The sequence below is a fragment of the Mustela putorius genome, unplaced genomic scaffold (genome assembly GCF_011764305.1).
Source record: "Mustela putorius furo isolate JIRA1106 unplaced genomic scaffold, ASM1176430v1.1 tig00003962_pilon_pilon_pilon, whole genome shotgun sequence".
Classification (NCBI taxonomy): Eukaryota; Metazoa; Chordata; class Mammalia; order Carnivora; family Mustelidae; genus Mustela; species Mustela putorius.
In genome coordinates, this window is record NW_025422106.1 from 24,327,211 (window position 1) to 24,353,526 (window position 26,316).

At 41.5% G+C, this 26,316-nt stretch overlaps 1 protein-coding gene across 3 annotated transcripts in view; it reads right to left on the minus strand.

The window, feature by feature from the left end:
- Positions 1-26,316, minus strand: part of SMG6 (SMG6 nonsense mediated mRNA decay factor) — a 245,642-nt gene that overhangs the window by 205,495 nt on the left and 13,831 nt on the right. For all 3 annotated transcript variants that reach the window (XM_004746840.3, XM_045070314.1, XM_004746841.3), the window contains exons 7-8: positions 23,577-23,687; positions 22,995-23,207 (exon numbers count right to left, since the gene is read on the minus strand). In XM_004746840.3, the coding sequence (XP_004746897.1) occupies positions 22,995-23,207; positions 23,577-23,687 (324 nt within the window). The remainder of the gene's footprint in view (positions 1-22,994; positions 23,208-23,576; positions 23,688-26,316) is intronic.

Below are 26,316 nucleotides of genomic sequence, written 5' to 3' on the forward strand. Positions count from 1 at the left end.
ACACACACCATGACAGCAAGGACCTTGTTATATTTTGTTCACAACAGTGGGCTCATAGGAGGTAACCAATAAATACTTGGTGAGCAAATGGCCTTTCTAGTCTAGCCTTCGGCTGCTCCTCCTTTCCCCACCCTTGCTGATATGGCCTATATACTTCAGTAACAAAGAATTACTCATGGTGCCTGAAATTCACCATGTTCCTTCTCCTGCCATGCCTTTCTAAATCTAATAAAGTCCTACTTTTCCTTGCTTTCCCAACCCTCTCTACCCCCAGGCTGAGCCTGATACCATATCCTGCAGGCTTAGAGAATACTTCATATACCTTTCTGATACTGTGTATCATAGTGCGTCCTACATATACACATCTGTCTTTAGACTAGCTCTGTCCCTAGAACTTTACCCATGGTGACAGAAACGTTCCTTATCTTCACAGACCAATAAAGCAGCCACCAGCCACATGTGGTATTTGAAAGGTGGCCAGTGTGACTGAGGAACTAAATTTTTAATTGTATTTCATTTTAATTAATGTAAATAGCCAATATGGTTACCACACCGGTCACCACAGCTCTAGACTGTGATGTACTTTAGTTAATGTTTCATTTCTATAACCCAGGACACAGGAATCATCAACAGTGATAGAGTGGTAGATGGAGGGATGGATGGATGGAAGAAAGTAGGTTCTAAAGATTATAATACCCATATGTTTACAATTTCTGGCTTGACATACAGTAGGAGCAAAGGACATACTCTGAAGCACAAACAAGGCTCAGCCAATGAGAACAAAGAACTGGAGAACTTATCCAGTATTCTACTCTCTTCTACCCAACTTACAATCTACACAGTGTGGGGGAGTGTGACCTAACACCTTACTGAGTTGTACCTTTTGGAAGCTTGGGGACAGCCCCCACTGAGGACAGGTTGAATTTACCAAGCTGGCTCTGTGCTTTAGGAGATAAAAGTACCCCAGGCTACTCAAACACAATTCAGATAATAAGAATTCAAGTTTTTCCACCTGAACAAAACAAGTATGACACACCCAAGCAACTTAATAATAAAAGTCTAAACTTCTAGAGAAACCTGTGTGTAAGGCACTATTCAAAGCACCTTGTCTGTTAACTCATTTAACCTTACAACAATCCTGTGAGTTCAGTAATACTATAATTTCTATATTACAGATGAGAAAATGGAGCAACAGAGAAGTTAAGTGACTTGTCCAAGGTTAACCCAGGCAGCCTGGCTCCAGAGTCTGAGCTCTTAATCTTTCACCTTTAAAGAAGGGAATCTTTTTGGCAGAACCAAGACAGCTACTGAGGATGTTTATAAAGGCCAAAAGCTAAAGCAACCCCAAGCAAAAACCGGCCAATGGTTCCAGTTATCATTCACTGAGAGACCACTAGTTCAAACCAACTGAGAAGTCTTACAGATTAAGAGAAGTAGATACTTCCAGTTCATATCATATCTTGCAAATCAGTGGAAGTACTTAACAAATGTACCCTAGGATAATGCCAATAGGAAGATAGAAAAGTGAGTAAAACCTTGCTTTCCATAAGTGAAATAGCAGTAATAGAACCAGTAAAATAAACACTAACATTTTTTCTAAATCCACAAACTGCCTGGTTAATAGCGAAAGAGTTCTTCAAGAGTCAAAGAGTATATGTACATTCACACACCATCATCAAGGACTGTGTATAATCCAGAAAAAAATACCTGAAAACATACCCTCCTGCCTACCTACCTACCACAATACAGGAAAACCCCTGAATCTCTCAGGAAAGGGAGGAGCAAGAACTAATCTAAGAACCCAAAGGAGAACAAAGCTTCAGTTTAAGAAAGATGTGGTCACAAAGAAGGTTTCACAAACCACTGTGCTGTGGGTACCAAAAAGCAAATAATCAGCATACAGAGAGCTCTGGCAACCTCATACAAACTTCAGATTTAAGCAGGGCACCAAATAAGGGAAGGATTCTGGTGCATCAACTCCTAGGAAAAGTGTTTCAAGTTAAAAATGGTTATTCAGGTTTGGATGCAAACTTCTGTATCTGTTCTTTATCAACAGAGACACCCCTACCTCACTGGCAGCTGGCAGCAAAAAGAGAAGAAAACTGTAAGAATAAAAAATGGGTTACACACAGACAACATGACCTGGTACAGCGTGGCGTTTACCCGGACACCAAAGACAAGACTATAAACACGCCAGCGCAGAACTTCTGGGATTCCACATCCCAACTGATTCCAAGTGTCTCCAGAAGCTAGTGGGCCATGATGTCACACACTCCCCAGCCCCCCACAGCCAGACATAGCCAGATAGTTCAACATTAAGGCCAAAAACCACAGCACTTTTGGTGAGAGACTCAGTTTTGCTGTGACTGAAGGCAAGGCCTGCTTCCATCTAGTTTTTTGTCAGTCGTGTCTTTTCTGTACTTGTTCCCAGACCCAAAATACCTAGTTCAAAAGACAGGGCAAACACCTTTAAATCTCTCATCTTTGATCCAATTCTCCTTTCTTCTCTCAACAATGAGAAATCAATCTTAGGCATACCAAAGAGTATTAGCAAGGGAAAACATGAACATTAACTTCTTCCTAATTTATTTACAATGCTCTATCCCTGTCACTATAACTATTAAACATATAGGGAAAATTGGACTTCAGAGTTAAAAGAAAGAATAAAAGTAACATGAGTCAAAACCCAATTAAACTCTGCTGGTTCCACATGAATGCTTGTAGTTTGTGACAACTTATCAAACTGTATGGCTTTGATATGTATGCTTTTCTGTACATATATTATCTTTTAATAAAAGGGTTTTTTTAAATTACCACAATCTTTTCTGCCGTTCCACCAAAAGCCTTTATTCCATAGCCAATAATCTTTGGGACTCCATCTTAGTGCAGAATGTCAAATGCCAGATCTGTTGATGGGGTAGACTATAGCCCTATTTTACAGATGCAGAAACAAGGAAAGAGATTAAGAAATATGTCCATGGAAATAAAAAAAACAATTTAGGAATGCATTCCAGAAGATGTAAATCCTAGTCTCCATCAGCCACAAGGGACAGCTTATTGGAAACACCAAGGGCATCTATTAGTGCCTTATTCAACCTCTTGATATGTGCCACGTTGAAGTATTTTTTAAAAGTCATACTGTTTGGGGCGCCTGGGTGGCTCAGTGGGTTGAGCCGCTGCCTTCGGCTCAGGTCATGATCTCAGGGTCCTGGGATCGTGTCCCACATCGGGCTCTCTGCTCTGCAGGGAGCCTGCTTCTTCCTCTCCCTCTCTCTGCCTGCCTGTCTGCCTGCTTGTGATCTCTGTCTGTCAAATAAATAAATAAAATCTTTAAAAAAAAAAAAAGTCATGCTGTTTTACAGATCTGTCCAGAAGTCCAAAGGAAAATCTGCCAAAAAAAATTCCTCAGTGAGAATGTCAACTGACTTACACAGTTTGCCTTACAAATTAGGACCCAGTATCTCAGAGATCTGTGGCATAAGTCAGCTCAGAATCTTATTAAAGTTTTAGCATCCTCACCAAGAAACATCCCAGAAAAACATAAATTCACTGAGGGTATCATCCCATCTCCTCCTTCCCATGTGCTTCAGTAGCTGCAGTCCTACTGAGCGTGTGCAGGGCAAGAAGAGAACTTATTGCCAATGGTTACAACACAAAGCATAACTTACTCCTAAGCCAAACTGCCCTTGGCTCAGAAAGCTTCCAGAATGATGGAAGGCATGACTTTAGGATGACTCAAATTTTGCTAATGCATAAAATAAAGCAGAGAAGAACTATCTGAAGGATCTACGTCTAAGCTTGGGCCAAATCAAAAGCCCAAAGTATCTACTTTGTGATGAATCTTCAGCTCCAGCTGACTGATTAAACAGCATCAATTTGGACATATGTACCATGGCCTAAGATATTCTAATTACAGACTCTTGGCTAGGAATCCTAGGAGCAACCACTTGTAGTTTCTACAAGTTGTAGTTTCTAACCACACCGTATTTTTATCTATGTTATTCCTTCTGCCAGAAAAGCTGGCTACCCCCATCTACCTAAAGAACCTCTTTCGGGGCACCTCGGTGGCTCAGTGGGTTAAGCCACTGCCTTCGGCTCAGGTCACGATCTCACATTTCTGGGATGGAGCCCTGCATCGGGCTCTCTGCTTAGCAGAGAGCCTGCTTCCCTCTCTCTCTCTGTCTCTCTCTGCCTGCCTGTCTACTTGTGATCTCTCTCTCTCTCTCTGCCAAATAAATAAATAAATAAATCTTTAAAAAAAAAAAAAAGAACCTCTTTCATCCTTCACAAGTAAGGACAGATCACCTTTCTAGGTAGTTTTCCCTATTCATCATGAATTAATTCTTTCTCCTCTGTATTATCCCTATACATATAGGGTACATATTTCTACTACCCCATCTGTAACACTTTACTGCAAGTATTTACTTACATATCCGCTTTTCCCACTAGACCATATCTTTGCGAGAAAAGATCAATATCTTTCACCTTTTTGTGTGCAGTGCCTAGAACAATGATTAACACATAAAGGTACTCACTATATTTACGGAAAGGACCTCAACGGGGACAGGGAAAACCTTGATCCCCTCAGAGAGGAACAGCTGACCTAAGAGGTTTTACAACTGAATAAGCAAGAGAAAAAGAGTAAAATGTCCATAAAAAAACTGTTATTTCGGGCATGCCTGGGTGGCTCGGTGGTTTAAAGCCTCTGCCTTCAGCTCAGATCATGATCCCAGGGTCCTGGGGTCAAGCCCTGCATCGGGTTCTCTGTTCAGTGGGGAGCCTGCTTCCCAACCTCCCTCTCTCTGCCCGCCTCTCTGCCTACTTGTGATCTCTGTCAAATAAATAAATAAAATCTTTAAAAAAAAAAACACTTATACTATACTGCAGCATAGAATAAATTGAAAACGAGAAAGAGGAACAAAAGAGAAAAAAAATCAGAGGTCACTAGTAGTAAGGTCATGACACAAACTACATGTCAGAAAGTCCTTCACATTTATTAAAGGAAGTTACAAGTTTGACACTAACCTCTGGGACAATTAAGACAGAAGTACTCTTTTTTTTATTTTTTTAAAAATTTTATATATTGATTTGACAGAGAGAGATCACAAGTAGGCAGAGAGGCAGGCAGAGAGAGAGGAAGGGAAGCAGTCTCCCCGCTGAGCAGAGAGCCCGATGCGGGGCTCGATCCCAGGACCTGAGCCGAAGGCAGAGGCTTTAACCCACTGAGCCACCCAGGTGCCCAAGACAGAAATATTATTAAAAACAAATTCATAAATGTGCATGAAGTTAAATTAAACAAGAAAACCCACAGGGAACGACTATCTCCGATACTAAAAGCAGAAATTTCTCCCATGGGTTTCCAGAAAGAAGATACCACCGTGATACAAAATAGCAATGATTCCCTAGACCTCTTTATTATTATCTGTTTCAATACAGGCCAATGACCTTACACCAAAGTACAATTTAGTCAAAGCAATACTACTGGGGACCAATACGTACCCATGTATACAGTTCTCTGATGGTTCTAAGCATAAATGACATGGAAGAACAACAGTAGGAGATGCCTAGTGATTTCCATAACAGATGCTCAATAAAGTTCTTGATCAGTGGACAGATGGAAGACAGACAACTGGAAAAACCACTGAAGCTCTCAAAAATAAAAATGTGTGGTAAGGGGCACCTGGGTGGCTCAGTGGGTTAACCCTCTGCCTTCGGCTCAGGTCGTGATCTCAGGGTCCTGGGATGGAGCCCCACATTGGGCTCTCTGCTCAGCAGGGAGCCTGCTTTCTCCTCTCTCTCTGCCTGCCTCTCTGTCTTCTTGTGATCTATCTCTCTCTCTGTGTTAAATAAATAAATTTTAAAAATTAAAAAAAAATTTTTTAAATGTGTGGTAAATACATTTTATAAAGACTCAAGCATCAGAAAAAGTCTCCACAGTATTTTAAAGTTCTTCTGGTCTAATGTCTATACTGTAACACTTGGAAAAATAAAACTGAGCAGTAACTCCAATATTAAATATTTATGAGTGAAGTGAAAGGCTTCCAAGAAGGGGGGGAACCTGGAGTTTCCCCTGAAGCCTAACAAATAGTCTGCCGATTGGGAGAAGATCGCCAGCCAAGAAAACAACTTTTTCATATTCTCTATGTAAGCCCAAACATTACATCCAAGACAGTGAAAACAGAGTAGACAGATGAAATTCTGGAACCTTTATGAGTAGGAAGGGATTACAGAATGATAGGACTGCAGATACATCTCCCCAAGAGTATGGTCAGAAATAAAAAACGATAAAGGAAATTGGTGAGAAAGGCAACAGGGGGAAAACAAAAAGGTCAGTGGAATCTCTTGCCCCACACAACAGGCAGTATGTTACTATATAAAGTGAGCTGCTCCCACAGTAACATCAAATCACCACTCTATTCCTTCCTAAAGCAGCTGCAGAGTGACAAGGATCCCGTGTATAGGTCTCATTCTTCTTTGGGAGGCTCTTCACAGACTAGGAGCTGGACTGACCCTATAGGACGATTTATAGTACACCCTCACATACATTCCAGTTGGCTAGAACTCAGCAGCTGATTGCTCTCTTGTCTAACTTGGTAAGAAGCCAAAGGAGGACTTTTCTCAGTCAATTCTCCCAGGCTGGAAAATTCTCCAACCCCAGAGTTCTGGCTTAAGTCTGGATATCAGGTTATTCACAAGATGCCAAAACTACGTCCTTATATCAGCTTTGAACAAGTCTCTCAAGTATACCATACAGATTCCCACAGATCTCAGATCATCTGGACATTAAGGTCAAAGATGGCCACTCTTCTTCTCATATAGAGAGGAATATGCTTTACAAAGCACATGCAACATCAAAATAAAGTTTTCATAAATTAAACATCAATCTCAATAATTCTTTAAGGGGGTACATGAAACATATTCATTAAATGGCCTCCTTAAAACCTTATTTTCTACCCTACTGAGCACTCTCCATTTTCCATGAGTTACTCACATTCTCTCTCACTATGGTCCTTTCACCACAAAGAGCCAAATCCCAAATCTGTTCTCTGACTGAGAAGAATTGAGAGAAGAAAACTTAACAAGGTGTTTTTGATTCTCATCAAGCTCTTGTATCGGTGATTCTCAACCAGAACAGGAGCACTCCTTCCAGGGAGTGCTTGGAAATGTGTGGGGGCCACTACTGGTATCCAGTGGGCATGCTAAACATCCTGCAGTGACAGTCCCACAAAATGAGGAACTGTGCCCCCAAGAAGGCAGTAATAGCCTTATTAACAATGTCCTAAGTAAAGGATCGCCACTGTAGTAACTGCCTTCACCCTTCCCATTCTAGAGCAGAGGTAGGCAAACTCTTTCTGTAAAGGGTCGGACAGTAAATTGCTTAGGCCTTGCGGACCACATACATCTCTGTCATATGTTCTTCCTTTTAAACAAGTCCTTATGTAAGTATGTTACAAACCACTCCTAGCTTGCAGGACTTTGGCAGTCTTTTATCTATCCCTGTTCTAGACCATTACCTGACTCATGATAATCTGTTCACACTGAGAGATGCTGATTAAAATAAAATGTGATGAAGTGTGCAATAAACAACTTTAATAATGTTTTTATGTTTTAATTTTAATGAATGTAGTAAGAGCTTCAGAATTTAGCCTCAGAACCTAAAAACTGGGGAATTACTTACTTCTAATTAATTAAATAATTCTCTCCTGTCCTCTCCTCCTCCCCTGGGCATTTTCGTTTCAGGTTTTCACCCAAATGTTCCTTTTCAAACACGTTTCTCGAAGAGTACTGGTACTGCCTTTCCCCCTCTTCTCAGGACGTGTTACTTCCTATTCACTATATATGCCACTCAGAAAGTCTCTCTAAAATTACTACTGTTAACATTTTCTAAAATGTCTAAACCAAACCAAAGCCTGGAAATTCTGACTGGTATCTGGGTCCTGACTTTCCGGATGGTAACTAAAGGTCACGTGGGGTGGAAAGTGGCCTGTGGGTAACACAGAATACACACATGCACGCGAACAGGATATGTTGGTAATCCGGTTTCCTGAGACCTGGTGAGTTGTGAGAGTTCTCATCAACACTGTTGGGGAAGATGAAAAACCTTAAGCTCGGAAATACTGGATTTTAACACAGTGTCCATTCTTAGAATTAGAATTTCAGGCTAGACCAGAAGGCACAGATACACTTCTTTCCCCCCACATTTTAATTGTCTAAAAAGGTGAACAACACACACACGCACAAAATAAACGAAGTTAGTATCTGACAAGGTCTCTTCACAGTGTGGAAGCTGGTGCTTGCAGCATGGCTTATGTCACGTCTCAAGCCCAGAGAGATGAAGAGTGTGGTTTTGGTGTTTAACCAGCCTCAACTGCACCCTGGCACTCTGTTTCTTCCCCCAGAGAACTTTGCTCTGCTAGAGGAAAGAAACCAACCTCACATCTTGAAACGAAACGGCTAGGATAAAAATAAAGCCCTGAAGTGGTTTGGTGACCGAGGTCATATGGGGCGTTAAGGGTTTGTAGGTAGGGCCCAAGTACTTTGAGAAACTTCCACTCACTGCCAACCACAAAGAGACAAAGAAAGACATCAGCCCAAGAGTCCAGCAACAATCCAGGCAAGCAGCCCCAGTCCTTGCCTGTTAGGGGCTCTTTCTCACAGAACACATTATCAATATCTGAAAAACCCAGTCCTGGTTCTACCTTTGAAGCCATCTCACCGAGTTCTGTTTCTTAAGGCCTAAGAAAAAGAGAGCCAACCTGTAGCCTCTTCCTACAGAAAGAGGCTTTACGAACTCCTGTCATCCTAGGTTTCCAAGTCTCAGGTCACAGAATACTTTCAAATAGCTTTCAGGGTGGAGGAGTATGACATAAGGCACATCCTATAAACTACTTCACAAAAGTAAAGGGCTTTATAAATGACATGATGTTCATGTAATTCACACAGCAACCCTGCAAAACTGTATGGTACGCAGCCTACAGATAGGTTATCTTTACAAGGCCAAGAAACTAAGCTAACTTTCTCTTTGATAATGATGGGGCAATGAAATAATCAAGTTACCACAGATACAAACATTTACCGATTAGCACATAGACTCAACTCTTCCCTCGCTATAAGTCAGATCAATGCTTATGCCATCCAGAAAAAATCAGGCCAAGAGTTTTGAGCTGTACCTAATGGCACTAACTCTGAAAAGTGCCAATCTAAAGGCTTACAATACCACACTGGGACCTAAAACTCACTCCAAGATTCACCTTGCCTAAGAAAGCAGGCCTTCTAAAACCGTGCTCTGAGCTCTAGTTGTGCTCCCAGGGCAGTGGGGGTGAGGGGAGGGTGGAGGTATTAGATGTGTACCACCCACACATCACAGCTTTCTTTCCAGCATGGCGGTGGCAGTGGTGGCGGCAGCGGCAAGCAGTGGCAGCTCAGGTGCACAAACGAAGCAAGGGGCACCGAAAAACAAGACAAGTGGTCTGGAGAAAATGCCACCTGCAAAACACACTTGAAAAATAAAAAAGCCGGCAAACAAATCTAACAGGTTGAGTACGTGAAAGCTCCGTGCTACAGGCTGCCTGACCTGGGTTTCTCACAGTGAAGCTGTGCTCCTTTGTTGGCCAATGTTTACTTTGCTGGACTCTTGATTAAATGCAAGAAAAAATACACTTGTGTACTACCCAGCTCACAGAGCCATGCCTTCAGTCAGAAAAAAATCATCGTTCTCAACTTTTAATAGCGCCCTCTAAGGAGGGAAAAAAAAATAAAAACCCACCATGGAAACATGGGACACATGAAATTTAGGCAGGGGCAGCATGCAAAGTTTCAGACAGAAACTATGATTTCCAAGCCTAGAGAAACAAGGTTCTCACACTACCAGAGATTTCAGGTAACAACTAAAAAGCCTGGGGTTAAATAAAACTACAAAAGATAAGAAAAGTTTCTTTCTTTTTTTAAAAAATGTTTTCTTACTATTTTTATTTGCATTTTTTTAAGACTTTGAGAGAGAGTGAGCAAGAACACAAGCAGGGGAAGAGGCAAAGGGAGAGGTAGAAGCAGGCTCCCCACTGAGCTTGGAGCCCAAGGCAGGACACAATCCCAGAACTCTGGGATCATGCCCTGAGCCAAAGGCGGGTGCTTAACTGACTGAGCCACCCAGGTGTCCAAGAAAAACTTCCTTTTTTGAAAAACATTTTATTTATTTATTCATGAGAGACACATGGGGGCAGGAGGCACAAAGGCAGAGGGAGAAGCTGGCTCCCCGTGGAGCAGGGAGCCAATACAAGACTCTACTCCAGGACCCCAGGATCACCACCTGAATCGAAGGCAAATGCCTAACCAACTGAGCCACCCACGTGTGCAAAGAGTTTACTTCCAGTCAACTGGTTTGGTGGGTGGCATTCAGACTTTTCTAGATCACAGCCTGATGCTTTTCAGTTCACACACTTAAGCAGAGTAACTTCTCATTTTTCACCAAGTTCAGCTGCAACAGGATGTTGAGAAAAGAAGCTGTCCCAGAGCTGTGTGTGTAGGCCTCCATTCCCAGAGGTACTAATTTCATCAGGAAACAGAAGTGATACCTTCAGATTCCTTAGGCTTACTGTTAGACTGCGGACAAAGAGGGAACCGGCCTGGTAGCAGCACATACTGCTAACTAGTTTCTGGATCAGCACCAATGACAATACCACGTGAAGCCAAGCAAAACACTTATGCCCCCTCCCCAAGAAAAAAAGAAAAAGAAAAACCAAAACAACACTTATGGTCCAATGATTAAGACATTTCCAAACCGTGACCAAAATGAGGACTGACTGGAGGGACTTGCCAATCCTAAACGATCTCTGAGAAACAACTTAAAAGCCTAGATTGCAATAACCCATTTTGGCTGCACTTTGAAAGCACTGATCACAAAATCAAATGCCTACAGAGACAAGGTAGGTGATGAAAGTGAGCAGTATGCAAGTACAGGAGCGGGGAGGAGGGGTAAACTGGAGAACACAAGCCTGATTAAAAGGGGGTAGCTGTTACTTGGCTCTGGAAAACTGTTGCCAGATCTTGATTTTTTTCGTAAATTAGCTGGCAACTGATTAAACCTTAAAAACAAAACAAGCAAAAATCTACTATTTGGGGCACCTGAACCATATGATTAGTCTTAGCATCACTGTAAGTGAGATAATCAGACACCTGCTAATGCAGGGCAAAATGAGGCACACAGTACCACCTATGTAGTACTCTTGCCAAAAAGGCTGAACCCGAATCTAAAAAAGTTTCCAGAGCTAACTCTCATTTACAGGAATATGAAGGACAGAAGGAAAGGTTAAATGATACCACAAGGCAAACAAAGACAAATCCAGAATGTGAGAATTCTACAGGACAACTAACGAGCTTAAAAACCTTATGACGTGAAGAACGTTTTTAAATGGGAAGGCAGAATTGTTCTTGACTAAAAGAAACTTAGAAGATAAAACAATCCAATGTAACGTGTAGGTCTTCATTTGAACAGACCAACTCTAAGACCTCATTTGTAAAATAATGTGGGAAGTGAAGTTATGGATCAGATACCAAATGACCAAATGATGCCACGGACAGACATGGCAATGGCACTGTGGTATTTAAGAAAAAGTCCATTATTTTTTAAATGGTGTGTATAGAAGTCAAATGTATAGGGTTGGGGTGCCTGGGTAGCTCAGTGGGTTAAAGCCTCTGTCTTCAGCTCAGGTCATGTTCTCAAGGTCCTGGGATTGAGCCCCACATTGGGTTCTGCTCAGTGGGGAGCCTGCTTCCTCCTCTCTCTCTGCCTGCCTCTCTGCCTACTTGTGATCTCTCTCTGTCAAGTAAATAAAATCTTTTAAAAAAAAAAGAAAGAAAGAAATGTGTATTATCCAATGATGCATTATCCAGGATTTCCTTTAAAATACTTCAACCAGGGTCTCCAGGGTGGCTCAGTGGGTTAGAGCCTCTGCCTGTGGCTTGGGTCATGATCTCAGAGTCCTAGGATCGAGCCCCGCGTCAGGCTCTCTGATCAGCAGGGAGCTTGCTTCCCCTTCTCTCTCTGCCTGCCTCTCTGCCTACTTGTGATCTCTGTCTGTCAAATAAATAAATAAAATCTTAAAAAAAAAAATACTTCAACCTAGGGGCGCCTGGGTGGCACAGTGGCTCAGTGGGTTAAGCCTCTGCCTTCAGCTCAGGTCATGATCCCAGGGTCCTGGGATCGAGCCCCGCATCGGGCTCTCTGCTCAGTGGGGAGCCTGCTTCCCTTCCTATCTCTCTGCCTGCCTCCCTGCCTACATGTAATCTCTGTCAAATAAATAAATAAAATCTTTAAAAAAAATAAAAATAGGGGCACTTGGGTGGCTCAGTTGGTTAAGCAACTGCCTTCCACTAGGGTCATGATCCCGGGATTTCGGGATCGAGTCCCGCATCAGGCTCCCAGCTCCAAGGGGGTCTGTTTCTCCCTCTGACCTTCCTCCCTCTCATGCTCTCTCTCTCACTGTCCCTCTCTAAAATAAATAAATAAAAATCTTTAAAAAATAAAAAAATAAAAATAAAATACTTCAACCAAGGGCGCCTGGGTGGATCAGTCAGTCAAGCACCCAACTCTTGGTTTCGGCTCAGGTCATATCTCATGGGTCATGGGAGCAAGCCCAGTGCCCGGCTGCTCTGTGCTCAGCAGGGAGACTGCCTAAGGATTCTCTCTCTCCCTCTCCCTCTGACCGCCCCCCACCCCCCACTGCTCTCTCTCAAATGGATAAATATCTCTCTCTCTCTCTCTCAAATGGATAAATCTTTAAAAAAATAAAAATAAATAAAATACTGCAACCAGGGTAACAGCATAGCTCATTCGGTTAAACATCAGACTCTTAATCTCAGCTAAGGTCTTGATCTCATGGTTGTGAATTCAAACCCCACACTGGGCTCCACACTGGGCATGGAGCCTACTTTAAAATAAATAAATAACAAAATATAAAAATAAAATAAAATACTTCAACCTGAGCGGGGGGGGGGGGACAATACATGAGGGAAAGCTAAAACAAAGATGGAAAAATATTGATAACTATTGAATATGAGTCACAGGTTATATGAAGGTTAATTTTATTATTTTCTCCTATGTGTATTTGAAATTTGTCATTATTAAATAAAACTCTTCATAACAAAAAAAACAGGTCTGCATTTAAACAGTGGGCTCCCAGTATGTAAATTTATCAAGCGTCATTGTTCACTTTGGTTAGAAACAGGAAAAAAGGCAAAAAATAAACTTAACACCTTAAGAGATTATAACAAAAACATAAGTATGTACATAACAACTACTACCACCAATACATGAGAAATTACAATATGCCACTCATCGTTCTTCACGTGCGTTACTTCATTTAGTCTATCAGTATTGCCCTCTGACAGATGAAGAAACTGAAGTGCATGCTTGAAGCCTCCCTGCTGATAACTTATAAAACTAAAACTTGAACTTAGAACTTCCCAAAGACTAAGCTGTTAAACTCTGTCGTATCCTCCCTCTGATATAGCAAATGCTGGACTAAATTAATAAAATCTATCAAGCTGCCAGCACTCATGGAAAGATCTCCCAAATCCAACAGTAAAATGATGGGGGAAAAAAACAAAAATGAGTAACTGTGTATGATACTAAGCATAAAAGATGAGAGAGAACCATACACACACACACACAATCTTTTACCTATTCAAAAATAATTCTTTAAATAAAATATTTTAAAAGGCAATCACTACTCTGCTAGATCTCTCAATCTCTATTCCTACCAACCTAGAAGTCAACCCCAAAAATGCCACCTAGACACTTTTCCAACTAGAATCCAGTTTTTTAAACAAAGTCATGAAGCTTCCATGCTCAGGGGGCCTCAAACTAATCCCTCATGCCCCAATTTATCACTAGTTCTAGATGCTTCCCTACAAAATGGACCCTTTCGGGGTCTTTCAAAACAATAATCAGTCCTATTAGATGTCTAATCTTTCTTGAAGGTCTTCTTCCTTGTTCGTGTGCCTTAAGAAGTTTCTCTTTGGGGCGTCTGGGTGGCTCAGTGGGTTAAAGCCTCTGCCTTCAGCTCAGGTCATGATCTCAGGGTCCTGGGATCAAGCCCTGCATTGGGCTCTCTGCTCAGCAGGGAGCCTGCTTCCCTTCCTCTCTCTCAGCCTGCCTCTCTGCCTACTTGTGATCTCTGTCAAATAAATAAATAAAACCTTAAAAAAAAAAAAAAGAAGTTTCTCTTTACACAGGAGAGGAAAGACATTACAGCATCATTCTGTGTACTCGGATAAACAGAAAGATATGGTAACTATGTTGACTTTAGAAATTAGAGTACTACTTTTCCATCAAGTTCTGAGTTGATAATTAGGCATGGATTTTTTTCTTCTGATTCCCCAGGTTAATGGGCATTAGACATTTCCAATACTAAGTGCTGTGACTTATATAAACACGCAGGAAAAACATACCCTAAGATGTCAATGGTAGTTATTGACAGATGGTAAAAACACAGTTTGTCTGCATTTTCATACTTTTTAAGGATGTGTTGGCTTTGTAAATTTTTTTTAAAAGATTTATTTATGGGGAGCCTGGGTGGCTCAGTGGGTTAAGCCTCTGCCTTCAGCTCAGGTCATGATCTCAGGGTCCTGGGATCGAGCCCCGCATCAGGCTCTCTGATCAGCAGGAAGCCTACTTCCCCCTCTCTCTCTGCCTGCCTTTCTGCCTATTTGTGATCTCTCTGTGCCAAATAAATAAATAAAGTCTAAAATATATATATATTTATTTATTTTTGTGGGGTCAGGGAGCAGAGGGAGAAGGAGAGAGAATCCCGACCAGACCCTATGCTGAGCACAGAGCCCCACACGGGGCTCGATCTCACAACCCTAAGATCAGGACTTGTAATTAACCAAGAGTCGGAACCTTAACCCTACCTAGGCACCCCAGCTTTGTAAATTTTTAAAGGCAATAAAAATATCAAAATGAAAAGAAAAGATTTGCCCTACTTAACTGAACCCATTGGCAAATTCCTCCAACAACGAAGACACAAAGAAACACTAGTATCTTCTGCATATTTAAGTTTGGAATGCCTAAAGCACCATCTAAAAGAATAGCCCTCAAATTTTAATCAACAAATTGTGGGGCAAAAAATTCAGCAATTTCCACCCTACCTAATTTAATGAATGAGACGGTACTGCTTTTGTTGAATTAACAATGCAGACACGAGAAGTAAACAATGAGAAAATCCAGAAACAACTGCTTCCAGAATCCCGAAGTACATTATTTGGGCCCAGCCCACTGACCCTACCCATACACACCACAGCACCAAACTAGAAAGTGTTCCTGCAGAAGGCTCAGTCTCTCTCCCACTCCAACTTTCTCATAGGATCCCCCAAATTATCATAGATTTAGACACCCTGCAACCCCTCTGCTGTGTCACACCTCCTCTGTCTTTTGCTCATGCTGTTCCTTCTACTTGGAACACTCTCTTCTCACTTGGCCTAGTTAACTTTCAGGAAGCCTTCCAAAGTCATTCTCCTTTTCCTCCCTACAACCCATACTTCCACCAGGACTAAACCAAGTGTTCTTCTCTGTGCCTCCATGGTACTCAATGCATACCTCCCTCACGCCACTTACCACAATATATTTGGTCATCATTATTTGTGGATTTTGTATTTGTGAATTCAGCTACTTGCTAAAACTCATTAATAACACCAAAATCAGGGGCACCTGGGTGGCTCAGTCATTAAGCGTCTGCCTTCGGCTCAGGTCACGATCCCAAAGTCCTAGGATCAAGCCCCACATCGGGCTCCCTGCTTGGCGGGAAGCCTGCTTTCCCCTCTCCTGCTCCTCTCTCACTGTGTCTCTGTCAAATAAATAAATAAAATCTTTAAAAAAAAAAAAAAAGGCGCCTGGGTGGCTCAGTGGTTTAAGCCGCTGCCTTCGGCTCAGGTCATGATCTCAGGGTCCTGGGATCGAGCCCCGCATCGGGCTCTCTGCTCAGCGGGGAGCCTGCTTCCTCCTCTCTCTGCCTGCCTCTCTGCCTGCTTGTGATCTCTCTCTGTCAAATAAATAAATAAAATCTTAAAAAAAAAAAAAAAAAAAAACACCAAAATCAATACCCATGGTGCTTTTGCAGTCATTCATGGACATACCCAGAAAGGCAGAAAATTCAAGTTGCCTGATACACATGTTTCCAGCTGAGGTTACTCGCTGACTTCTATTCCAAGTTCTCGTACTTTAAGCAAGTGCCCTTTTCATGGTCTATTTAGAGCCATGTTTTTCATGCCTTTTTGTTCATGATTTCACTGTTTAAAATGGCCTCCAAGGCTGTGATGTGCCTTACAGAGAAAATGTGTGACTGCTGAGGCACAAGTTATGGTCAGTCATGAGTTCAAAGTTAATCAATAATATATATTAAATAAAGTGACTATAAACAGAAACCTACATAAAACAAGGTTATGGGGCACCTCAGTGGCTAAGTCGGTTGAGCATCCAATTCTTGATTTTGGCTCAGGTCATGATTTCAGGGTTGTGAGATCAAGCCTTGCTTTGAGCTCCACGATGAACATAGAACCTGCTTAGGATTCTCTGTGCCTCAGCCCTTACCTCTTCTCCCTACTCTCTCTCTCTAAAAACCAACCAAACAAATGAAAAAGGTATGTACTGATTACTTGATGAAATTCTTATAACCAGAGGCTCACAGAAATCTAAGCCTGTATTTCCCTTAGAAGCAATGGCTCAGGGGCGCCTGGGTGACTCAGTTCTGTTAAACATCTGCCTTCGACTCAAGTCATGATCCCAAGGTTCTGGAATTGAGCCCTGCATTGGGCTCCTTGCTTGGCAGAAAGCCTGCTTCTCCCTCTGCCTCTGCCTGCTGCTCTGCCTACTTATGCCCCCCTCTCTCCCTATTAAATAAATAAATAATCTTAAAAAAAAAAAAAGGAAGAAGCAGTGGTTCAGGATTCACTAATTCAGTGTCTTGTGGTGACTTTCTAGGATATAACTACCACAAAAGACAATAACCAACTGTATACCCAAACATTCTGTTTTTGCGGCCATTACTTCTACCAGATCAGAATCTGGCAAACCAGGCCCATAGGCCAGAGGCAGGCTGCCTGCCGCCAGTCTTTAAAAATAAAGTTTTACTGGAACCCAGCCATGCTCATTCATTTATGCACTGTCCACGGCTATTTTAGCACCCCAAAAGCTGGGCAAGTAGCTATAACAGAGACCATATGGCCTGCAAGGCCTCAGATATTGACTACCTGGCCTTTTTCAGAAAAAGCTTCCTGACCCATGCACTAGACTCTAAGCTCTTTGAGGTAATAATAATGTCCTATTCATCTTTACAACCCTAGCACAAAGGTGGCACAAAAGGACAGATTAGACTTTAGTCTGGTTAAGCACGGGACCCAGAAGCAACTCTCTACTCTAAAAACTCAAGATAAGGGTGCCTGGGTGGCTGAGTGAGTTAAAAGCCTCTGCCTTCTAGAAGCTCAGGTCATGATCCCAGAGTCCTCAGATTGAATCCCAAGTCAGGCTCTCTGCTTGTCAGGGAGCCTGCTTCCTCCTCTCTCTCTCTCTCTGCCTGCCTCTCTGCCTACTTGTGATCTGTCTGCCAATAAATAAGTAAATAAATCCTTAAAAAATAATAAAAATTAAAATAAATAAAAATAAAAACAAAAACTCAAGGGGTGCCTTGGTGGCTCAGTGGGTTAAGCCCTGTGCCTTCCCCTCGGGTCATGATCCCAGGGTCCTGGGATTGAGCCATGCATCGGGCTCCCTGCTCAGCAGGGAGTCTGCTTCCTCCTCTCTCTCTCTCTCTCTGCCTGCCTCTCTGCCTACTTGTGATCTTTGTCTGTCAAATAAATAAATAAAGTATTTTTTAAAAAACCAAAAACCTCAAGATAAACTGCAGTAAATCCTGGGTATAAACAAGTCCTGAAATAAAAAAAAAATATGATCAAAAGAAATAAAATAGGGGTGCCTGGGTGGCTCAGTGTGTTGAGCCTCTGCCTTCGGCTCATGATCTCAGGGTCCTGGGATCGAGCCCCGCATCGGGCTCTCTGCTCAGTGGGGAGCCTCCTTACCCACCACCCCCGCCTGCTGCTATGCCTACTTGTGATCTCTCTGTCAAATAAATAAGTAAAATCTAAAAAAAAAAAAGAGAGAGAGAGAGAGAAAGAAAGAAAAAGAAAAAGAAAATAAATATTGGTATGGCTTAAAAACCACTGGGTGGGTGCAATAAGAAAGATTCAAATAAGGAAAGGCTGAACAATAGGTTATTAGGACCTACTGAGGTATGGTCCAGTCTGAACGCCAAAACACACTGAGAAGGGTGAGGGAGAAGAAAGATTTGTCAAGAGGTTGGCCAAACACACAATGACATTTCATTACCTAAAGACATTTTCCACACATAGCACCAAGCAATAACTACAGTCAGTTTGGGAGAATGCTGGGAAATGGTAAATGAAATCATGCCAACACATGAGAACTCACTAAGGTTTCAGAGACAAACATCTATCAATGGCTTCTATTCTCATGTGTTCATTCTTCCCAGTAGACATATTCGAGTTACATTCTTTTCAAGATATGAACAGAGCAGTTTCATCAGAGACCCTGGCCTCTCAGTGTGAAAACTGTTTCTGATGCTATAATCTCCTTAATTAACTCACTACCTGTAAAAACTCATTTACTAAGCAGCAACCCTTTTCTGATCTTCAATGGGAGCTGCGGTATAGCAGAAGGCACATCCACTAAATAAAGAATGTTTGCAACCTGGTGACATTGAATTTGAGTAGCCTAGCTGGCAGGGGTAGAGTTTAAATATGAATCTCAATTAGTTTAAAAGGATGCCACTTACAGTTGAGGTTGGCAGTCCCTCCCCAGTTAGCGTGTTCAACCCAAACCACATCTCAAGGCTGAAAACCAACAACCCACAAGCTAACCCCCTGTAGCCATTCAGAGAGAGATCCAAAGCCTGTGCCTGGTAGAGAAAACAAACTAGTTGGGACTCTACTATCATTAATAACAACCACCTGAAGCCAAACTTTCTGCTTCTTATTTATGGATGTGAATTTTAGTAGTTTGTGCTAGAAACTCTCTAGGAATTGCTTCTAGGAATTGCTAAGAAAGCAATTCCTAGTAAGGCTAATCACCCAAAAAAGACAACTAAAATGAACATTTTATGAAAACGAAAATACATAAATTACACAGGTAAGGTAAACAAATGACCTATACCTGTATAACAAAATATCATTCAGTCATACTAAAGAACATACCAAAACAAGATATTCTTAGGTAGAAATACAGTCAGTTCTGCTATAATCCTTGTTCTGAAAATATCCATTTGTTCCACCGTGATAAATACACTGGGGAAAAATTTGAGCATAGCACAAATTTTGCATCTCCTTATGCTTGATTTTGTTCATGAGAAACACTGAGTGAGCACAGAAAATTGCACTCAGCTGATCCGAACTACAGAGAAATAGAAAATATACACACTCTCCAGATATCTACCAGCTACCACAGTTCACCACGTGAACTCGTTCTAGGCCACGCCAATCCACATCTGGTCTTACATCCAATTTCAAATAACTCTCCTTCCTCCACTTCACAATAACACTAAAGCTGCAATCCTTTTGAAGTCCACTTCTAGACTTCTTTTCTTTTCCAAAACAGTATTTATACATTTCTTAACCAATGGACATGTATAAAATTGCTTAACTATCTAATTAGGTTCATATCTTTTTTTTTTTTTTTAATAAGTCACTGAGGATGTATTTCAGTGTCGTGCCCCTAACCACATCTTGTCCATGAGCTCTGTGGCTTTTCTCCTGCGCGATTTTACACAGCATAGTGATTTTTAGGACTGTGTGTGTTATAACATTATGACAGGACTGTATGTCCAATTCATAAGTTAAAAAAGCAAACTACAGGGGCGCCTGGGTGGCTCAGTGGGTTAAAGCCTCTGCCTTCGGCTCAGGTCATGATCCCAGGGTCATCCCAGGGTCCTGGGAGCCCGCATCAGGCTCTCTGCTCAGCAGGGAGCCTGCTTCCTCCTCTCTCTGCCTGCCTCTCTGCTTACTTATGATCTCTGTCTGTCAAATAAATAAAATCTTGGGAAAAAAAAAAAAACCACACACAAAAACACTTTAAAAAAAAAGCAAACTACAGGGGCACCTGGGGCGATGATGATCAGGCTGAAAATATAAAAACAGCTTCATAAATAGTTTAAAAAGAAATGACCGTGCGCCTGGGTGGCTCAGTGGGTTGGGCTGCTGCCTTCGGCTCGGGTCATGATCTCAGGGTCCTGGGATCGAGTCTCGCGTCGGGCTCTCTGCTCAGCGGGGATCCTGCTTCCTCCTCTCTCTCTCTCTCTGCCTGCCTCTCTGCCTACCTGTGATCTCTCTCTGTCAAATAAATAAATAAAATCTTAAAATAAAATAAAATAAAATAAAAAATAAAAAGAAACGACCATTTTACTCTGTATGTCTTTAATTATTTGAAATTTCTACCAAAAATACATCCATATATTATTAATATAATTGAAAATAATTATATTTTCAATTTGAAAGATCTAATGCCAGCCCATGTGCTGAAAATGCCTTCTCTGAGATGCAAACAAGAATAAAAACACAGACTTAGGGATGCCTGAGTGGCTCAGTTGGTTAGGCATCTGCCTTTGGCTCAGGTCATGATCCCAGGGTCCTGGGATGCAGCCCTGCATTGGGCTCCCTGCTCAGCGAGGAGCCTACTTCTCCCTCTGCCCTTCTGCTCCCCTACCCTACTTGTGCTCACTTACTCTCTCCCTCCCTAATAAATAAAATCTTTAAAGAAAAAAAAAATAAAAACACAGACTCATAAACACATTCCTTAAAAATCAATGAAATACCTAATGGAAAAGAGAGATCTATGGGATATTACTTATAACCTTAACTCTTACGAGGAATACTCCCCAACCTTGAGGTAAAGGTCAAAGAAAGCCACAAAATGCTTTCTCAAATTGTTACTTGCATTTTATTTATTTACTTAAAAGATTTATTTATTTGAGAGAGAAAGATGGGAGAGCACAGAGGAAGGAGCAGAGGGAAAGAATCAGACTCCCCGCTGATCATGAAGCCTGGTATGGGCCCTGAGATCAGGACCTGAGCCAAAACCAAGAGTCCACGCTCAACAGACTGAGACACCCAGGCAACCCTGTTGCTTTCATTTTAGAGACAGACAGTGGAGCTAACACAATAGAACAATTTCTCTCTTACTCAAACAGGCTTCCCATTTGGGGATGCAATATCTAAACTAGAAGAAAACAGCAGTGAGAGAGTCTACCAGAGCTGCAACTCTTCTGAAGCAGCCCACGCAAACCGTGGCACATGGCAAACTGGAAGTTTCATTTGTAAGTAATGACTACTTTCCAAGTCATGCAGAAAACAGCTAAAGACTAAGAAGGCTAAAGGAAAAGAAGTGGAAATTTTATTTTTTTAAATATTTTATTTATTTATTTCAGAGAGAGGGTCAGGAGAAGAGCACAGGAAGAGGGACAAGCAGACTCTGTGGTGAGCCAGAGCCTGATGCAGGGCTTGATCCCACAACCCAAGATCATGACCTGAGCCAAAACCAAGAGTTGGGCAATCAACCGAATGAACCACCTATGTACCCCAGAGAAATGGCAATTTTAAAGTAAACCCTAAAGAAGTATTCCTAACCCACCAACCTTTGATTCATTCTTGGTTGCAGACAATCATGTCTCCAACTTCAAAAAGGAAAAAAAAAAAAAAACAACAACATCAAAAAGGCCCTCCCTCATCTTCCTCCCACAACACTCACAAACTGTCCTGACCCACTATTACCTATTCCTCCTTTCCCTCAAATATAAGAAAGAGGGATCTCTCCCCCTCATTCAGGATAATTCCTGCACTTGTGCTCCAGATTTCTCTCCCTTCCAATCCTCTGCAAGGACCCCTCCCTGCCATCCATCTCCTTTCTCTCTTAGATTGTCAATTTACTTGTTGTTTTTTTCTCAAGTGACTGAAACAACTCTCATGACTTCAATTCCATCTATAAGAGGCTGCCTTCAAAAACCTTCATCTCTAACCCAGGATGCTCTCCCCACCTTTAGATATGATAGCCTTTAAATCTCTCTTCAATGTCCTATAGAAATTTCAAAATGTCTAAAACTAAACTCTTTTCTCCTAAAACCAATTCTACCTCTATTCCCTATCTCAAGGAATAGACCAGCCTTCACCCAGTTTCCAACCCAGAAATACCTAGGTAGATGTTACTTTTGACTTCCTCACGTCCTTCAGCTCCCCCTGTCCAATCAAGTCCTTTAGATTCTACCTCATTAATATGCCTCATATATGTTCCCTTCTCCTTATCTCCAGACCCATTTCCTGGCTCAGGTCCTCTCCATATCATACTCAGATTATTGCAGCACCCCTCCTTCTTTTAGTCTTACCCTTCTACAAATTTTTCACAAAGCAGCCTGAGTTATATTCTAAAATGTGTTATCTGAAAAGTTACTTCCTTATTTAAAGCATTCAATAGTTTCCTACTACCTTCAAGATAAAAGTCAAATTATTTATTACATAACCCTTCAAGATGTGGTCCCACCTTATCCCACCATCCACTCCACTAAGAATTTTATTCTCAAGGCACAATGCAGTTTTCCTACTATGCTCTCTCCGACTAGCTTCACAGAATGCCAACAGAATCTTTAAGTATCATACCGGTGACTCCAAATACAAAGCAGCAAAAAATTCTCCTCCTATACTAAGTAGATCTTCCTTCAGAAAAACGAGTTTTACTAAATTCAGTAGTGCCACATAGTGGTGAGAGAGGGAAGCACATAATAAAGATGAAGTGCATGTAGCTGGAGAGAGGATGGCAGAAAGCCTGATGTGTTTTACCTTCCCTGGGATTCATGGGAAATGGCTGTGCAGTGCCTCCCAGTTGCATGTACTGGGGCATCCACGTTTACTTAGTCTTGCTCATTATATCACTCTCAGGAACTTACATCACTTGGGCTCAGGCTTCCCAGCCCATTCTCCTGCTCAGAATCCTTCCCAGATTCAGTGCCCTGGGAGGACCGGGGATGTGATGGATGGATCCAGATCTCTAAGCGAGTGGTGTCATCTCCAACATGCCGGAAAGTAGACTTCTTTCCTTTCCGCCACTGGTCAGGGCTCAGTTCCAATTCCTCGTGTTGCTTTTTTTCCATCTGTTCTGCCTGTACGATATACAAACACATAAGCCCAGACTCCTGGGATTCAGCTAATAAAAAGAGGCACTCACCTCATCTGAGTTTGTTGCCCAGGGGCTATAAAAAGTAAAGACTTTGCTATGGTCCCTAAGTAGCAAAGTATTATCTGCTTTGTCTCACAGACATTATTAATTCCATAATCTAGATGCACAACCAAGGGCCCTGGAGAACTCTCCTGAAGATGAGTTTGGTTCTGCATAGGGGCTGACTGACTCCATCAGCACAGCCCAATGAGACCCCCTGAGGACATTATAAGGCATTCCCCTGAGGACACAGAAGCACTAAGAGAAACATGTTCTTTTAGGAAGGAATGAGTCTGCCTCCATCCCCACTCACCTTTCGTTTGGTCTCCTCAAACAAGCTCATGAGACTCTCCTTGGCAGTCAGGATAGGGTTGCTGGCAGCTAAACTGCGCATATAGTAATAGACAGCATCAAGCTTCCTCCTCTGCAAAAAGAGGCCAGAGACATCAAGTCAACCAATCCTTTTCCTGACTCCAGCCTGAGTCAGCTGACCTAGAACACCTTACTATCTCTCCCAGGCTGTAAGGAATTCCAATAAGAACATCAGAATGCTATCCATGGGAGGAACCACGGCGATTACATCAGGAATCTCTCCTGGCACAGGACTCTTGTCTTACATGCAGAGGTACTCTAAGAGCCAAGCACTCACATGAGGGAAAAAGAATAAAGAGCCTCATCAAATATAAAATCCAATAACATTTTGTTTTTAGAGAAAGAAAATGTTCAACTCACTAGTTGTTAGCTAAAAACATTATAACAATGGCAACATCACTGATTTAAGCATAGTGAGACAAGTGACTATCACTTCATAGATTTTACCTCTAAACCTAAGAACATCGCCCCATAGGCATTATTAGTCCCATTTTAAAGATGAGGAAATGGGTGCCCACGCAGATTGTTGTCCAACAACATAACTTGTCCAACAAGGCCTTCAAGCCAAATCCTGGGTATGCTGGTATATGAACCTATGTCTGTTTGGCTCCTGAGTTCAGGTTTGTACTATACCACACTGACTCCGCAGAGAAAGGGAAATATAAAACTATTATCCAATGAATTCAGCAAATAAGTATTTCAAGTCTGTTTTACAACCAATTAATAAGGAAAAGAAGTAAAAGAAAGGGAGAAGTTCAGAAAGGAGGGAAAAAACACTGAAACAAAGGGGCAAAGGGGGAAAGAATGTCGAAAAGACATTTTCTCCAACTTCATATACATTTTTCCCTTTCTTTCTGTCTCAAAATGCATTTAGAACACTAACTTCTTTCTCACCCCAGTAACTCATTCTTCAAAACTTGCATCTTAAAAAAACAACAACAACAACAAACCTCCCGGGGCACCTGGGTGGCTCAGTGGGTTAAAGCCTCTGCTTTCAGCTCAGGTCATGATCTCAGGGTCCTGGGATCGAGAACCACATCAGGCTCTCCACTCAGCAGGGAGCCTGATTCCCCCCCCCCTCTCTCTCTGCCTGCCTTTCTGCCTACTTGTGATCTGTCTGTCAAATAAGTAAATAAAATCTTTTAAAAATAAATAAATAAAAATTTTTAAAAACCCTCACATCTTCTATTCAGCTAGCATGGTTAAAGGTACACATTCTAAGGTCAACTGCCTGAGTTCAAATTAGGTCCTGCCACTTATTGGGTAGATATTTATCAGAAGATATTTACACACCTATGGCTCCTAAAATGAGTAAGATTCATACTTACTGTATGACTGATATACTGTTACAGTCAGTTAAATGGGGGCTATATTTTTGTTTCTTATTTTTTAAGGTTTTTTTTTTTTTAAGATTTTATTTATTCATTTGACAGACAGAGATCACAAGTAAGCAGAGAGGCAGGCAGAGAGAGAGAGGAAGAAGCAGGCTCCCTGCCGAGCAGAGAGCCCGATGCAGGGCTTGATCCCAGGATCCCGGGACCATGACCGGAGCCGAAGGCAGAGGCATTAACCCACTGAGACACCCAGGCGCCCCTTAAGGCTTTATTTTTAAGTAATCTCTACTACACCCAACATGCGGCTCAAACTCACAACCCCAAGATTAACAGTCACATGCTCTACTAACTGAGCCAGACAGGCAACCCTAATGGGGGCTATTTTTAATATTATCCCAATCTATACTGATCGCAGCCTATACCACTCACTTGATTTTAGATTGTGTTTCATCCATTCTACAATGATTTTTTTCATATTCTAACATCTGAAATCAAAACAGAACTTACAATCAATATCTACCATTATGTCTATTTATAATTCACATATCCTTTTTTAGTGGTCCAGAAAATAATGGCACATCTAATCAATTACATCACTTCTCATGAAGTCTAATTTGTATCACTGTCTACACACCTTGTGTTCTCAACACATTTTTCAGAAGAGAAACCATATCACACATTCATCAATCATAGCACCTAGCAAAGCACCATGCACAGTTTCTCACCAAATTCTTGAAATTCACTGAATAACTGATTAGTGGAGACAGAAAACCGAGAGAGTGATGTTAAAAGACAACTAGGATAAAAGGGAAACAGAAAAAGAGGGACAAAGGAAAAGAGCTTGAAAGGACCACTAATTTAGGTCAAGAGGTCTGCGAAAGAAAAATATACCAGTTTAATCAGAATGGCAAAAAGCCACTGAAGGAATCAATGAAGTTGTAAGACATTATGATCAATGCTCAAAAATCAGTTATATTTCTATATAAACAATCAGTTTATTTCTAATAAACAATCTTTAAAAGAAATTAATAAAATAATTCTATTTACAATAGCCTTAAAAAGAATAACATACTTAGGAATAAGTTTAACCAAGGAAGTGTAAAACTTATACACTGAAAATTATAAAGCCCGTCTGAAAGAAATTAAAGAAGACCGTAAGTCAAAAACATCTGTGTAAATACTCCCCACAGCAACTACACAGTCAATGTAATTCCTATGAAAATCCCAATGACTCTTTTTGCAGAAATGAAAAAGCTGATTTTAAAATCCATACGGAATTACAAGAAACCCCAAAGAGCCAAACTCATCTTGAAAAAGAAGAACAAAGGTGGAAAACTCATATATCCT